At 48.0% G+C, this 15,887-nt stretch overlaps 1 protein-coding gene across 1 annotated transcript; it reads right to left on the reverse strand.

The window, feature by feature from the left end:
- Nucleotides 1–230: 230 nt before the first annotated feature.
- Kcna5 (potassium voltage-gated channel, shaker-related subfamily, member 5) lies at nt 231–3,235 on the reverse strand. Its single transcript, NM_145983.2, has one exon. The coding sequence runs from the start codon at nt 2,841–2,843 to the stop codon at nt 1,035–1,037; it is 1,809 nt and encodes a 602-aa protein (NP_666095.1). The 5' UTR covers nt 2,844–3,235; the 3' UTR covers nt 231–1,034.
- Nucleotides 3,236–15,887: the final 12,652 nt, after the last annotated feature.

Here is a 15,887-nt window from a genome sequence, read left to right on the forward strand (position 1 = left end):
GATTTGTGAGGGCAGGGCTGGGAGGAGAAGGGGGCTGTGATCAGGATGCAAATGAATGAATGAATGAATGAATGAACAAATAAGTAAATGATGGGGGGTAGGGGGATGCTGGGCTCCCTGAGTTTTCTAACCCTGTCAGAGCATTTGCACTGACAGCGCTCATACCAGACAGCAAGTGGCAGACTTCACTGATTAACATGTCACACCCTCAGCAGTAGACAAACTAACACTTGCCCGACAGAGTCACATTTTATTTCCTGCTATCAAAATGAAAAGAATGAATTCTCAAAAGCCTTCTTCCAACATCCTTAAAATGCTTCTGTGAAGAAAGTCACAGGATATGTTTAAGGGGAATAAAAAAAAAAGCAGGTTTGCTGCTCTTCTAGAACATTCTCTACCTTAGACACAAAGCACCAATAGTACATCCCAGAATAATGGGAGGCTTGGGAACACAAACTTGAACAACTTCTTTAGTGTCTCTGCCCCTGGGTTGTCCCAGGAAATGATGACCCCCCCCAAGACTTCATAATTCAAAGTACATCTTAAGAACACACCCAAATATTCTTCATGTGCACTGCTGTACAAAATGCACTCGTCAGCCATAAGAATAATATTTGCCATATACAAATATAATCACGTGTAAAGTAAATTTGGAACACAGGAATAGAGAGGGCTATGGACTCTCTTGGGATCTGAGCTATTTAAAGTCAATTTTGTTTGAGTTATCCCTCTGCTGGGTATAGAAAACTGGCTATGAATACATCCATCTTACAGTGAATGCTCACCACTTCAACGGCTCCTGCGTCATGGAATGCGATACTTTTTAAAAATAGGTGACCCTTGGTGTTATGGAAAGGGGGGGGGATGGGGAAGTTAGAGGGCAGGAGGGTGGGAAGGGTAAACGGGGAAAGACAGGATCCGGACTTTGATGGGTGACCAGGTGGGCTTAAATACTCTATGGTGTAAAGCAGATAAGCAAGCTCAAGAGGAACCGGTTCCCAGCTCTGCTGTTGCAAGTCTGCCTTGATCTCTCTTTACAAATCTGTTTCCCGGCTAGTGTCCAGACAGAGGGCATACAGAGACCTTCGCAGGTCCACGTTGCTCTTGGCCTTTAGGTGACACTTTTCTAGAGGACAGCTACCCCTTCTGATACTGTCAGTACTCTCCAGGGGTCCCCCAGTCTTGCAGAAGGAGGCCTTGCTGCAGCTGACCTTCCGTTGACCTCCTGTGTCCAGCCCAGACTCCCGCCTCTGGATGCCTTGCTCTTCCTTCAGGGCAGCCTGCTCCTCGTGGTCTGTCTCCCGATGATAGAAGTAATTAAAATTGGAGACGATGACGGGCACAGGCAGAGCAATGGTGAGGACCCCAGCTATGGCGCACAGTGAGCCCACAATCTTGCCCCCTACAGTGATGGGCCTCATGTCCCCGTAGCCTACAGTGGTCATAGTGACTACTGCCCACCAGAATGCATCCGGGATACTGGAGAAGTGCGACCCCTGATTGTCTGCCTCTGCGAAGTAGACAGCGCTGGAGAAGAGGATGACTCCGATGAAGAGGAAGAAGATGAGCAGCCCGAGCTCCCGCATGGACGCCTGTAAGGTCTTACCCAGGATCTGCAGTCCCTTGGAGTGGCGGGAGAGCTTGAAGATTCGGAACACCCGGACCAGGCGGATCACCCTGAGGATGGCTAGGGACATGGCCTGCTGCCCATTCTGACCACCACCCCCTGGTTGTTGCTCTGCCAGCTCGGTGCCCAGGGTGATAAAGTAGGGGAAGATGGCCACAATATCAATGATGTTCATAATATTCCGAGAGAATTCTGCCTTGCTGGGGCAAGCAAAGAAACGCACAAGCAGCTCAAAAGTGAACCAGATCACACATGTGGTCTCCACGATGAAGAATGGGTCAGCCAGTGTCCTAGGCAGGAGCGGAGCCACTGTGGGGCCAGAGGAAAGGACACCAGAGCCACTGCCATTTGCCCCTGGGGCAGGGGCTGGGGGCTGCGGCGGCACTGGGGGGTGGCGTAACAGCTCCCGTTCATCCCTGAACTCAGGCAGAGTCTCCAAGCAGAAGGTGATGATAGAGATGAGAATGACCAAGACCGACACGATGGCAATGGCTCTTGCTGACCCAGAGCTTTCTGGGTATTCGAAGATAAGCCACACCTGGCGCTGGAACTCATTGCGGGGCAGGGGCTTCTCCTCTTCCTTGATGAAGCCTTCATCCTCCCGGAAGCGCTCCATGGCCTCGTCCCCCAGCTGGTAAAAGCGGATCTCATCTGCAAACACATCCAGGGAGACATTGACCGGCCTGCGCAGGCGGCCCCCAGACTGGTAGTAGTACAAAATGCCATCGAAGCTAGGCCGGTTGCGGTCGAAGAAGTACTCATTTCTCAAGGGATCGAAGTAGCGCAGGCGTTTGACTGGGTCCCCCAGGAGGGTGTTGGGAAACTGCGCCAGGGTGCCCAGCTGCGTCTCAAAGCGCAAACCCGAGATGTTTATGAGGACCCGCTGGTGATGGAGTGATCCTGAGTCCTGAGGAGCCTGGTCCTCCTCCACTGTGCCCAGGCCAGGGTCGCCTTCTCCCTCCTCATCCTCAGCAGATGGCCTTCTAGGCTGTGGCAGCTCCTGAGGCATAGGGGGCAAAGGCCTCCCACCCTGGCCCGCATCCTCGTGTGTGGCGCGCCTCCTCGGTGATGTTTCTTTGGACTGATTATTGAGTCCAGCCGTCGGAGGGCACCCACACTCTCCCCTGGGGCTCTGCACACAGCTTGCCCCTGCCTCCCCTCCTCCTCTGAGGGTCATGGCACTGCCGTTCTCCATGGGCACCAGGGAGATCTCCATGGCCCGGGGGCAAGGGGCATGCTGCGCCCCCAGACAACCGGTTCCCACACCCCAACTCACGCTCCGCGCCTCGCGGTTTCCTCTTCAGCCGAGGGCCCCCGCTGGCTCTAGGCTGGCTGGGGTAGCTGGCTGGATCCCCTTGGCTGGTCCTGACGTCAAGAAGCTGCTGCCCCTGCTCCCTGCCTCTCTCTCTCCCTCTCAGTGTTCTGGCAGCTGGTTACCAGGCAGCAGAAAAACCTCCTTCCAGCAGATGCAACCTCCAGCAGCCCCTCTCTGGCTGAGCTCCCCGGCCTCCGCCCTCTGTGGCTCCCTCCTCTCCTCCTCCCCCTCCTGTTTCTCCTCTGGGGACGGAGTCAGAGAGTGTCTCTCTGGAGGGTTCAGCTGGGGCCCCAGCAGCAAGGACAGGAAGGGGAGGAGGAAAAGAGCCTGAGGAGCGAGGAACAGGTTGTACCAGGAGCGCTGAAAACTCCCAGGGCAACAGGATGAGAATAGCTTCAGGATCTCAGATCACCTGGGAATGCACAGAAAGCGGAAAGGGGACTCCAGGGGGTGGGAACTGCTTTAGATGCAAGGGGAAGGCTTGTAGCTGAGTTCCAGTGAGTGGAGAAGAGAGTGCTCTGGGTGTTTTTCTTTTAGAGCAGTGCTTCTCAACCTTGCTAATGCTGCTGCAACCTTTAACACTGTTCCTCATGTTGTGGTGAACCCCACAACGGTAAATTTATTTTTGTTGCTACTTCATAACTGTGATTTTACTATTGTTATCATAACATAAATGGAATTTGTTACTGAAGTGTAATGTAAATATTATTGGAAATAGAGGTTTGCCAAAAGGATTGTGAACCACAGGTTGCAAAACCAATGCTTTATAGATTAACAGCCTCTCTCTTTGGGAAAAATGACACTGCAGGGGAGCAGCGAGCTGTGTGTGTGTGTGTGTGTGTGTGTGTGTGTGTGTGTGTGTGTGTGTACTCTGGAACTCTTCCAGTCTATCTACAGATCCATTGGAAGGTATGAGACTGAGACCTCACAGCACCCCCTTAAGCCTGCTTTTCATCATCCAGACATTGGTGATTTGATCTGCTAGTATGGAGCCAGGAGGAGTCTCAACTGAGAGAGAAGCTGTCTGGTCTCCTGCCTCTGCATTCTTCGCCATCCCTCCAGCCTCCTCACCTAATCCTCTTTTTGTAAAATGCACAGTGAGAAAAGAGAATAAATCCTGGTGGAGAATAATTGTGCACGGGAAAGCTCTAAGCTAGCGACTGCATAGAAACCTGTGTAAAGAGGAGGCAGAGGGACTTATTTATTGCTAGTATGTCCAGATCATTCTGGACTTGTGTGTTTTTGCATCAGCTTACTTTGTAAGTACTAGGACTACCTTCAACATACAAAGAAACTCAGGCACAGATAGATTGACTACATTGTATATGGAGGCCACAGAACTTGACTACATTGTATATGGAGGCCACAGAACTAGAAAGTATCAACGCTGCAATTCAAACCCAAGTTGCTGGGTTTAGGGAGCTCGCTTCTTTCTCCCCTCCCCACATCTGGCCTGAGGCCCTTCTTCCATTGCAGGAGGCAGAAGAATGAGTAAGATAAAGATTGGGTTCTAGGCTGGGATGCCAGGGTCCCTCTCTACACTCTGCCCTTGTCTTTAGTCTCTGAGGCTGTTGTGGTCTCCAAAAGCCAAGGGGAGGATTTTTCAAGGTCTGTCAGCCAATTCTAGATACAGCTTCCTCCAGATGTTTTTTGTTTTTACATTGCTGGAAAGTTGCTGTAATTCAGAGTGTCTGATTATATTGTCTATTTTCTTTTCCTGCATATTGTTTGAGATTCTACTCCAGGGATGTCACCACCTATTGTCTGTGAATGAGTCTACAAATACAGGTGCTTTGGAAACTTGAGGCAAAGTTTGTTGAAACAGCAAAGGCCACACAAACTTGCGTTGCCTCTGGAAATGCAGAGGATGTGACTTCATTAGTGGATTTGTACAAGAAGGTTGCTGGGAAGTGGGTGTGTGCAGACATTTGGCTGCATGTGACTTCATGTAAATGGTGTTAGCAGAGATGCAAGGATGAGGATTGAGTGTGGATGTGACAGGTGACATGAGGGGGTGTCAGCAGCCAGCGTTACGACATTGCACTCGCCACTCCACAGTGCCATGGTTTATTAATTCTTCATTTACTAAGGAGTTGAGGATCTAACCTAGGACCTGATACATACTAGGCAAGTTTTCCACTACTGCCTAAAACCTGCAGTGAGTTAGGTGGCTCCATGCTGGGATCATGGTGGGTGAGGTTAGAGATGTGTTGCCTTATATCTTATCATGGAATGATACATCTTGTGCATACGAAGGAAGATGGATATTGATTCAGGTGGGCCACCCTTGAGCTCCCTAGGGGGGAGAGTTCTCAGGAGCTGGGACCTTTGAGAAGACTATTCCTGGCAGAATAAGAAGATAGAACATAAGCACATTAGTCAGGCCTCCTTCATTCTAATTTTGTTTCTTACACACTTAGACACTCCCCCAGATTTCCTGCTGAGTTGCCTTCAGGTGTCACATGTGGCAGCCACACAGGCAAGCTGCTGAGACCTCCCCCCATCATGAAAGACCTTTGTTTTTAGCTGACTGAAAGGGGAGTTAGCTGACAGCCCCAGCAGGATCCTTAAGATCTGGCCTCTGCACTGCAACCTGACAAGAGCAAGACTGGCATTGCAGCCTGACTCTTCCTGCCTAAGAGATTCTCGCATCTCCCTTCACAAGTGACAGCCCAGCACCGTGGTCTCAAGACTGTCCGGCAGAATGTGGATTCCCAGCTGTTGTCCATCAACACCACTCCCAAGTCCACGTCACACGACTGCAGTGAGTGAGTGTGCTTTTCTTTCCACTTACGGATCTGTAGGAAAAAGGATGCCTTCACAGCAGAGCAGTCTCTGAGGTGCTGTGGGTCTTAGACTGCAACTTTAGACAAAGCTCCTGGGTGGTGCTGATGTGGTACTGATGTACCTGCCTGGAAGTCACCCCCTTGAATAGCAACCTCATTCAGATTAGGTCCAAAGGATGACTCTCAAGGAATTATTTGCAGCACCTCATTATTTTCCCAGAATAAAATGTACAGAGGGGAAGAAAGCAGGGTGGATTCATAAGACCGATCCTCTAAGACCATAGGAAGCCTTGGCAAGAGTGCAGAACCAAACAGAGGAGAAGTTATAAGAACAACATTTAAATGAAGGGAACCTGAAGCTACAGGAGAAGGGACAGTGAAATTCAGAGGAGAAAGCATACTAAATGCCAACTTGGTTGATCCATTATTCATTGAGAACCAAGAACAGGAGGGCACACCATTCATTAATTCTGGCACTTGGAAGGTAAAGGATGCATGATTGAAAGTTCAAGGGTAACTTGGGCTACATAGCAAGGCTTTCTCTTACAAAAACACTTACTAAGTCAGACATGATAGCACGTACCTGCAGTTCCAGTACTTGAGAGGTAGAGGTTGGAAGAGTAAGAATTTAAAAGGCCACCCTTAGCTACACAGACAGTTCAAGGCTAACCTAGTCTACATGAGATGGCTAAGTGAAAACTATTTATTTTTTAAAATTATTTATTATTATAAATATTATGTTTTTATTATATTATAAATATTAATTAATAGTAAGTAACTATTTATTAATTAATTATCTACTACCTGCAAGCTATTTCTCCAGGGTGTAGGTAATGTATTAACAACCAGGGCAAACCTCCTTTGCAACCCTTTAGTGTAACACCTCAAGAAAGGCAAACGCACTGGTGCCTAATTTTACATCGCTTTGTTTAATTCCAACTTGGAGAGGTTCCTCACAGAACATAGGGCGCTGTGAGAACAGTGCGTCCCGTGCTCCTTTTGGAACCTAAAGAGGCTTCCCTGAGGTAGTGAGCAGAAGAGGACTCTTTAGATGGAAGGAAGGCTAGGACTTCAGACTCCAGAAAGAAAATCCCAGGCCTGACTTAAAGACCAGAAAAGAAGTTAATGGAACTGACAGAGCCGACTGAGGAAGGGTTCTGAGAGACCGGCCATGACAGAGCAGACCGAGGAAGGGTTCTGAGAGACCGGCCATGACAGAGCAGACCGAGGAAGGGTTCTGAGAGACCGGCCATGACAGAGCAGACCGAGGAAGGGTTCTGAGAGACCGGCCATGACAGAGCAGACCGAGGAAGGGTTCTGAGAGACCGGCCATGACAGAGCAGACCGAGGAAGGGTTCTGAGAGACCGGCCATGACAGAGCAGACCGAGGAAGGGTTCTGAGAGACCGGCCATGACAGAGCAGACCGAGGAAGGGTTCTGAGAGACCGGCCATGACAGAGCAGACCGAGGAAGGGTTCTGAGAGACCGGCCATGACAGAGCAGACCGAGGAAGGGTTCTGAGAGACCGGCCATGACAGAGCAGACTGAGGAAGGGTTCTGAGAGACCGGCCATGACAGAGCAGACTGAGGAAGGGTTCTGAGAGACCGGCCATGACAGAGCAGACTGAGGAAGGGTTCTGAGAGACCAGCCATGACAGAGCAGACGGAGGAAGGGTTCTGAGAGACTGGCCAGCCAGGTAGACAAAAGCCAGTTCATGAAGAGCAAACAGGCCATGTTTTTACGATCTCCCTAGCCCAGGGCTTTCCTCCACACTTAGGTACACGTCTTGTGTCTCTGTTGAAGCAACTGTGTTTCTGTACCTCTATTTCATCTCTCCCATGCTTGATTTGATCCCTCCCCTCACTTTCCATCACTTCCTCTAAAATATGCCATTGTCTTTATGCTTCAGGTGTATGTGAGCACCTACATTTGGTTTCAACTATGCATTACTGATCATCTTCCATTTATCTATCATCTATCTATCTATCTATCTATCTATCTACCTAGCTATAACATATTAATATACAGGTAAATATGTATATAGGTAAATAAGAGGGGTGAGGAGAGAGAGAGAAAGAGAGAAAGAGAGAGAGAGAGAGAGAGAGAGAGAGAGAGAGTACACTGAAGATGGAACTTGAACCAGGCCATGCTTTGCTAACTTCTGGCTTCTTACAGAATTATACATCATGCAAGCTCTATGCTGTAAATTGTAATGAAGACACATTGATTGCAGCTGAACTAAGAAGAAAGCAGTTACTCTTTCAGGAGAAAGGGAAAACTGAGGGACAGAAGCAAAGGTCATATCTAACAATAGCTATTATTATTATTTATCAATTCCACAGTGACTAGGGAGTTGATAAATGTAAGCGCCGTTTAGATGACCAAATAGGGCAAAGAGTAAATTAGGTTTGCTCTGACCCTCAGCTCAGGTTATACATTACTAAATTATCCATTACCAAACAAGCCACATCAATTTTGTGGGTAAAAACAACATTATGGGTAAAATGACAAAGTAGAATGATGGGGTATGCAATTCATTTCCTATTGTTTGAGATATAGTCACTATCTATTATGCTAGTATAATGTTATTAGATTAATATATGATGCAATCCCAAACATGGAGACCTACATTTTCACCTAGGTCAGGAGAAAGCTTCCACTACTGAGCAAATTTTAAATAGACAGAAGGGGAAAGAAATAACATCTGGTTCTAGCTGCAACATCAGGTATCAACTGTGCTTTTCCACAGTGGAGGGGTGGTACACAAAGAGACTCTCGTCAGAAATGTTCCCATGACCACAGCCTGCAAACAGGCTGAGGAAGTTCTCAGGCAGCACAAGTCTGAGAGCTCAGGCTGCTTCCTATCCTTCCATTCGAGGATGTGGACCAGAGACTGCTGTGGGGTGAGCTCTGGCAGATCCCGCAGGCAAACTGAGAGATGCTGGTCTTGGGGCTGCTTCCTCTGCATTCTCTGATCACCTTAGGAGGGAGCTCTTTCACATTATCCTTCTCACAGGTATGCCCCATCCTCTGATTTCTCCTCCCTTCTAAACCTCCATTAAACAAATCCGTTATTCAGTCCAGATCAGGGACACAGTCCCACCCAGACTGGGGATGGCTTCTCCGTGTGCTTTGAACCCTTTGATGAAAATCTTTCTTTCTGAGGAGCTGTCCAGAGAAGGCAGAGCAACCTTGAGACTTCTCCATCTGGACCAGTGAGAGCCTGGTGGAAAGTCAGTCTGTTTAAAAAAATCTACCGAAGGACTTCTCCTTTTCAAATAAATGAAGGAAAAGTTGGTCCGTGGGTCCTTAGTAGTTTGAGCCTTACTGCTGACTTTGTAAAATATACAGCTCAGTGCTACCCTACAAAGATATGCCATGATGCAGTCTTGGTTAATAGAGTGAATGGTGATACTCTCTTGCCTAATCCTCTGTCCACATATAAAACGAGGGGTGGGGGAAGAAGCCTTGCTCCCTCTCAAACCTTCCCCTCCTCATTGCCTCTCAATCCAACCCCTTGGAAGGAAGCCCTGGAAAAGTGGCCTCCCTTTCCTATTTGAAAATGCACAAAAGTAGACGGAAGCAAAGTAAGCGTGCACACGCGCGTGTGCGCGCACACACACACACACACACACACACACGCACACGCACACGTCCAATGTGTGCATGCTGGAGACAGAGGAGAGATGGGAAACAAGTTGGGGTGGGCATGGAAGGAGCATCACAGGAGGCAGAGGGGGTGGGGAAAACAGATTATGCCTACATTGCCCCAGATTCCTGTTTGGACAGATTAAAGTGAGGCCATTCACAAATTAAGGTTCACATCTGGAGCTTGGCTTCTTCCCTCCCCCACCCCTCCTCCCTTTCTGCCTCCCTACACAGTGATAATCGCAGAATAAATTCATTAATGGGTTCGGTGCATTTTCAGAGGACAAACAGAGTGTAATGCGACCTAAATATACGGTAGCTGGGAAGTTCATGGAACAGCTTGCCTTGGTGAGTCACGTGTGCGTCTTGCTTTCTCCTAGGCTTCCCATGGCTGTCCCTCCTCCATTGAGCTGCAGGGTAGAGCTGAATCGCCAGGGTCCCCCTTTTTCTCTTACATCCCGCTTTTCCTCTCCCAAACTGTCTAATCTCAGCACCCATGAAAGTCTTCTGTGAGATTATTAACCAATAGTTTCTCTTTTGTCTCAGCTTAGAGCTGATGGAATTGTATTTTTAATTTCCCAATTCCAACTATAATTCACTCTCCCCAAAGGCTCAGATCAAAGGCATGAGTTTAGCATATTAGATTCAGAGACCTTTTCCAGCCCATTGTAGCCCATGCCATGAAATATGCTTTTGAATCAAGGTGAGGCTCTCAAGATGTGTAAGAGAGTCATTTTATTTAAAAGCAGCTAAGCAAATGTGAGATGTTTTGGCTGTTGTATAATTAAAAACATGAGGGCTGAACCCAATTTATGGGCAATACTCATTTAGTTCTTCTCAGTATGCCCTTCAAAGCACATCCTCCTTATTCTGATTTGGCAAAATGAGGGCTGGATCATGAAAGAGGACTGAGGCTCAGCAACGGTGTCCAAGCAGCTGGAGGCTGAGCTGGGGTGGCCATCAGCTCAGTGCTGCTCAAAGCGTGGCTTATTGACCGGCAATAGCTGAACACAAATGGAGGCTTCCTGGGAAGTCAGTTTCCCAGGGCCGTCTCCATCCATGCTCCATTAGATTATCTGGAGATGGGCCCAGGAAATAGTGTTGTAGGAAGCTCCCACAGGATCCTCATAGCCACTAAAGCTAGGGGAGACTTACTGCTCTGTTGCCTAGAGGTACATAGTGGGCTGGGGCTGGGGCTGGGGCGTGAATTCTCCTCCGCAGGCCTGGGCAGAGTCCATTTCCTTGTGTGTGACATGAAGACCATGTAAAGACTACTTCCCATAGACCTCTCTCTATATCAGTTGTCTCATAAATCACAGCTTGACACATTAACTGACAGGAGCCAATCTATGCCTTTGACTATAATAAGCAGCCACTGACCCTAATCAATGTCCGTTAACTGTCCAGAGTGATGGATGGTGTCATTAGTGGTCTCTCCCTGTGCTGACCCCACAATGCAGATGTGATCGCCTGGGTTAGGGGAGAGTAGGGGAAACTAGATGTCTGGGCATCAGCTTCAGCATCGGGTAAGAGAGACTCATTGTCTTAGCTAGAGTTCCTACTCCTGAGATACAATACCGCGACCAGCAGCAACTGGGGGAGGAAAGGGCTTACTTCCCCAGATCACACTCCGCCACTGAGAGAAGTTAGGACAGGAACTCAAGGCAAGAACCTGAGGCAGGAACAGAAACCGAGAGCATGGAGACGCTGCTTACTGACTTGCTCCCTGTGGATTGCTCAGTTTGCTTTCTTATACCATCCAGGACTACCACAATGAGCCGGGCCCTCCCACATCTATCATTAATCAAGAAAATCCCCAGCAGGCTTGCCCACAGGCAGGTCTTATGGAGGAATCTTCTCAATTGAGGCTTCCTCCTCTCGGCTGATTTAGCTTGTGTCAAGTTGACATCATCTACCCTAAGGCCTTCCTAGGTAGTGCGAGCTTTCTATTGCTGCTAGAACAAGCTGTCAAGAATAAACTCAGTCTTTTGCAGTTCCAGACTCTAGAAGCTCAAAATTACCCTTTCTGCGCTAAAAATCAAAATTTCAGCAGATCAGATGTCTTTTAGGGAGTAGAGGATCATTCATTTTCTAGTCTGTCCCAATCACTCAGGGCCACCTCTACTCCTGGGCTAATGGCTCACTTCACCATCCCTGGACAGCTTCCACATCCTTTGTTACATCTCTTTCCCTGACCCACCTTCGTTGCCTTCTGTCTCATAAAGATGCGATTGCATTTACTCCACCCAAGATCTTCTCTAACTGAAGATCCTTAAAACAAACTCACATTTGCAAGGCCCTGCCTGCCGTAGGAAGCAGCACAATCATGGGTTCTGGGGATGAAGGATGCAGGCGTCCTTGGTGGGTCGTTACTGTGCTGCCATACTGTTCCGACCCTAGGGAGCATGCCCCGTTGAACTTGGAAAGCTGCAAGGGATATGAAAGGTAGGCTGGTCAAATAACCTCTTACAGTCTGTAAATATGCAGGTGCTTGCTCTCTGACCAGAGAGTCTCCACAACCTGAGGCTTTGATCCAGCTAAGCCGTCTTCCCCATACCTCCTGGAAGATGAACAAACATTCTGTTACCACATGCGAACGCCTCAAGCTATATGAACTCAAGCTATGTGAGTCCACACTAGGAGCCTGCTCCCTCATTACTGCCACTTCCTATGAAATGAGAGGCAGCATGATCTCTCACATGCGGCAATCATTTCTTTTTCTGATAAAGACGCTAATCGGGAGAAGGGCAATTATCTCAGCGGACTCGCCAGCCTTTCAGCATGACATTATTGACTGTTTGAAATAACACAGTACTCATTTGCTGCTATTTTAACGTCTGCCTTCTCCTATCCCTCGGCTCCTCAGCTCACTGATCAATCCCACCCTCCTCCCCTGTTTCCTTTGTATTAATTTAGGGAGAATAACTGACTTATTTTCAGCTGGTTGATGCTACCAGCAGGAATCCAATATTAAGAGTCATGACTGAAAATTTTAGTCTGTCGGCTGGCATCCTGCCACCACCCACTGAAGGTCTCAGAAGGCTTCACCTTCTTCCTACCAACAAAGAAATGGCTGGCAACAGTCCCTGCATCTGGTTGCTTGATCTACACGGCCCTTCAGAAGCCCTGGATTGTTCTAATAGATTCGTGGAAATCAATTACAGACCTTGTGAGCTGCATCTCACCGTTCAAGACAGCTTGTGTTCCCGCCTCTGTGTGTGTGTGTGTGTGTGTGTGTGTGTGTGTGAGAGAGAGAGAGAGAGAGAGAGAGAGAGAGAGAGAGAGAGATGAGGAGAAAAGGATGCTAACACTTTATGGAATTGTTTAATTCCATAATTAAACAGAATGACACAAAGGCTGGAATGCCACTTTGCACTTCTGGTCTTTACTTTTTTTGTTTATGTTTGGCTATGTGTATGCATGTGTGCCTATATGGTGATATTGAGTGTGAGTGCATTTGCTCTTGAAGGCCAGAAGATATCAGATCCCCTGAAGCTGGGGTTACAGTTGAGTTGACTGATTGGGTGCTGGGAATTCAGGCCCTCTGCACGAGCAATATGTGTTCTTAACCACTGAGCCATCTCTGCAGTTTCCCCAGTTGGTACTTCTGATTGCTAGTTACATGATGAGAATAAGTAAAATAAACCTTTGTTCTTAATTTATGAGATGGGAAAGGCAGTATTGAGTTTATAGGTTATCCTGAGTGTCTGTGTAGAATACAAGTTCATGTAGAGTATATGACCTGACCTGTGTGGTCATGATAGCTGGCTTTCATCTCAGTGTCTTAGAACATAACCCCTAAGATCTTTGGAATCTTCAAAGGGTGGATTATTATACATAACAATAAATGATTTGAAGGCTGAAACCCATATGATGCTTCAAGATAGGGGCTTATCACTGGAAAGACTAAGGAGGGGCTTGAGAGCTGGTTGTGACTAGAAGGAGGGGCTGTTGGTCGCCAGCAGCTAGCAACTTCATCAGGTATGGCCACACAATGAAATCTCTATAAAGATGTCAAAGAGCAGGGTTTGAGGAGTTAGCGTGCTGAAGGCATGTGGGTTCCTAGAGTGCTCTCCACAGTCTCTGTGCCTTGTTTGTACATCTCATATCTCCTCATCTGCAACCTTTGGATTGAATAGGTAAATGCATGAATTCCCCTGAGGTCTATGGGTCTTTCTAGCACATAACACAAGGTGGGGGTTGTGGGCACTGGGATTCACAGCCACCAGATCAGAGGCACAGATAAAGCAGCCGGAGTTTATAAGTCAGCCCCTCACCCTCTACATCTGACCTTGTCTCCAGGTAAACTGAGTCAGAACTGAATGCTACTGCGGGCACAGTCAATGCTGGGAGGAGGGTGCTGGGAGCAATCCCATTTTATAGATCTGGATACTGAGTGTTAGCTCAGCTAAGGAGATTGTGTGGGGTTTCTTGAGTGGCAATTGGCAGGACCAGAGTCGCTACTGGTGGTAAGAGTGTCACTGGGGCCTTCCTGAGGAACTGGGGCCAGAGGAAAATCCTTACTGGTTTGTTCCAGATTTCTTTTGCCACCATGCTCGAGGCTAGCTTAAGTAACGGAAAAGCTGGATGGAGAAAAGCCAGCGTCCACGTATGGGTGAAAGACAACCCTTTGGTCATTTCCAAGGCACAGTGACCTGCTTCTTTAACTGAGACAGCACTACCTGCTGGCTTATCTCTCTCTCTCTCTCTCTCTCTCTCTCTCTCTCTCTCTCTCTCTCTCTCTCTCTCTTTCTCTCTCTCTCTCTTCCAGGCTAACTCTAGCATTCTGGTCGCAGCTCAGGAAGGGAAGCAGGCCTGAGTACAACACCCTCCTAGATGCTCTTCCGCTGCCAGGAGCACTTGGCAAACACTGGAGATGAAGTGAGACTGTGAAGTGAGAGAACTCGGCTTCCAGGATGCACAGCAGCCACCTCCGTACCCACCTCAGGGTGGATATTTCTAAAGGTAGCAGCTTACTTAGGAACTTCCTTCAGGAAAACTCAGCCCTTTACCCCATGACCCTCCAGGCACTCACAAGAAATAGACTTCAACGTAAGACAAGCCTGTGTTAGATGCACTCCATGACCTACACTCTGGGTCAACGTGAACAAGTCCCATAACTTCTGTGCATCTCACTTCTCTCATTTGCAAGAGAAGCGGTGTCTGGTTTGTACATCTGTGGGCTAGCACTATATCCATTGAAAGCACCAGAAGAAATGGCTGTATCATGCGCTTGGTCTGAGGTGGCTCTGACACCCACTCTGTCCTCATCAATCTGCTGCATAGGGACAACCAGGAAATCAATACATTGACTCTGAGCACAGACTCCAGGAATTCAACTCTAAAGCATTGGGGGCGGGGAGTGAGTTTAAAAATCAACAAATACTCAATAATATAATATAGATTGGAGTCTGGAAAACCATTATTTTTATACACATGAAAGACACCGAACTTCAACATGTCTCAATGTAAAGTAAGGACCAGATTTTAGGTGTGGGAAGGTTTTTCTTTCAGAGAATGAAATAGGGACGGGCAGAGGAGTTACTCAGTAAAGTGCTAGCCCACAATTAATCAGGTCCTGAGTTGGAACCCATGCAAAAGCCAGGCGTGGTCCCTGTAATCCCAACTCCAGGGCAGGATCTACAAGACTTGCTGACCTGTTATTCAGTGGTTTAAGCTCCAGGGCTTGTGAGAGAGCAGCCCAGGAAGGGAAGCAAGCATAATAAAGGCATGGATTCTCCTGGATGTGCCTCAGCTCAGCTGCCAGGAACACTTTGCAAATACTAGAAATGAAATGAGATTGGGTATTAAGATAGAACACAGCCGCTCTATTAAATAAATAAACACGTGAATTCCCTCGGGTCTATGGGTCTCTCTGGCACGTGGAACATAAGGAGGAGTTGTGGGACTAGGGATTCACAGCACAGGTAGAGTAGCCTGGGTTTACAAGTCCCTCCCTCTCCCTCTACTTCTGACTTTGTATGCAGGTAGAACTGGTTGCTACTGACAACACAGTCAATGCAGGGAGGTGGATGCCGCAAGCAATCCCACTTCATAGGTCTGGACACTGAGTGGTGGTTCAGCTAAGGGGACTGTGTGCGAGTCGGGTGGGGAGGTTCCTGAGTGGCAAGTGGCAGGGCCAGGGTCACTACTGGTGATGAGAGTGTCATTAAGGTTTTTCTGAGGAACTGAGGCCAGAAGAAAGTCCGTATTGGTTTGTTCCAGCTCTCTTCTTCCACCATGCCGTATGCTACCTCAAGTCACTGAAAGACTAAATGAAGAAAAGCCAGAATCCGACAAGAAGTGAACGACAGCCTGGAGCAGTCTCAGACCTTTGCAGTTGTCATGGGACCGTTCCCCAAGAGAAGGGTCTCCACACAGCCACGGTTGGGAAAGAGTTTTCTATCATTTCAGAGGCTGGGGTGACATAAACCCTGATCCCCTAAAATAAGCTACCATGCAATTAGAGTAGTAACTCTGTATCAGTCTCTGAGCTCTGCATGCACATGC

This window comes from Mus musculus, chromosome 6 (genome assembly GCF_000001635.26).
Source record: "Mus musculus strain C57BL/6J chromosome 6, GRCm38.p6 C57BL/6J".
In the NCBI taxonomy this organism is placed as follows: Eukaryota; Metazoa; Chordata; class Mammalia; order Rodentia; family Muridae; genus Mus; species Mus musculus.

Excerpts from the sequence above, each read along its gene's own strand:
- Kcna5 (NM_145983.2), bottom strand. The coding sequence starts at position 2,843 with ATGGAGATCTCCCTGGTGCCCATGGAGAACGGCAGTGCCATGACCCTC.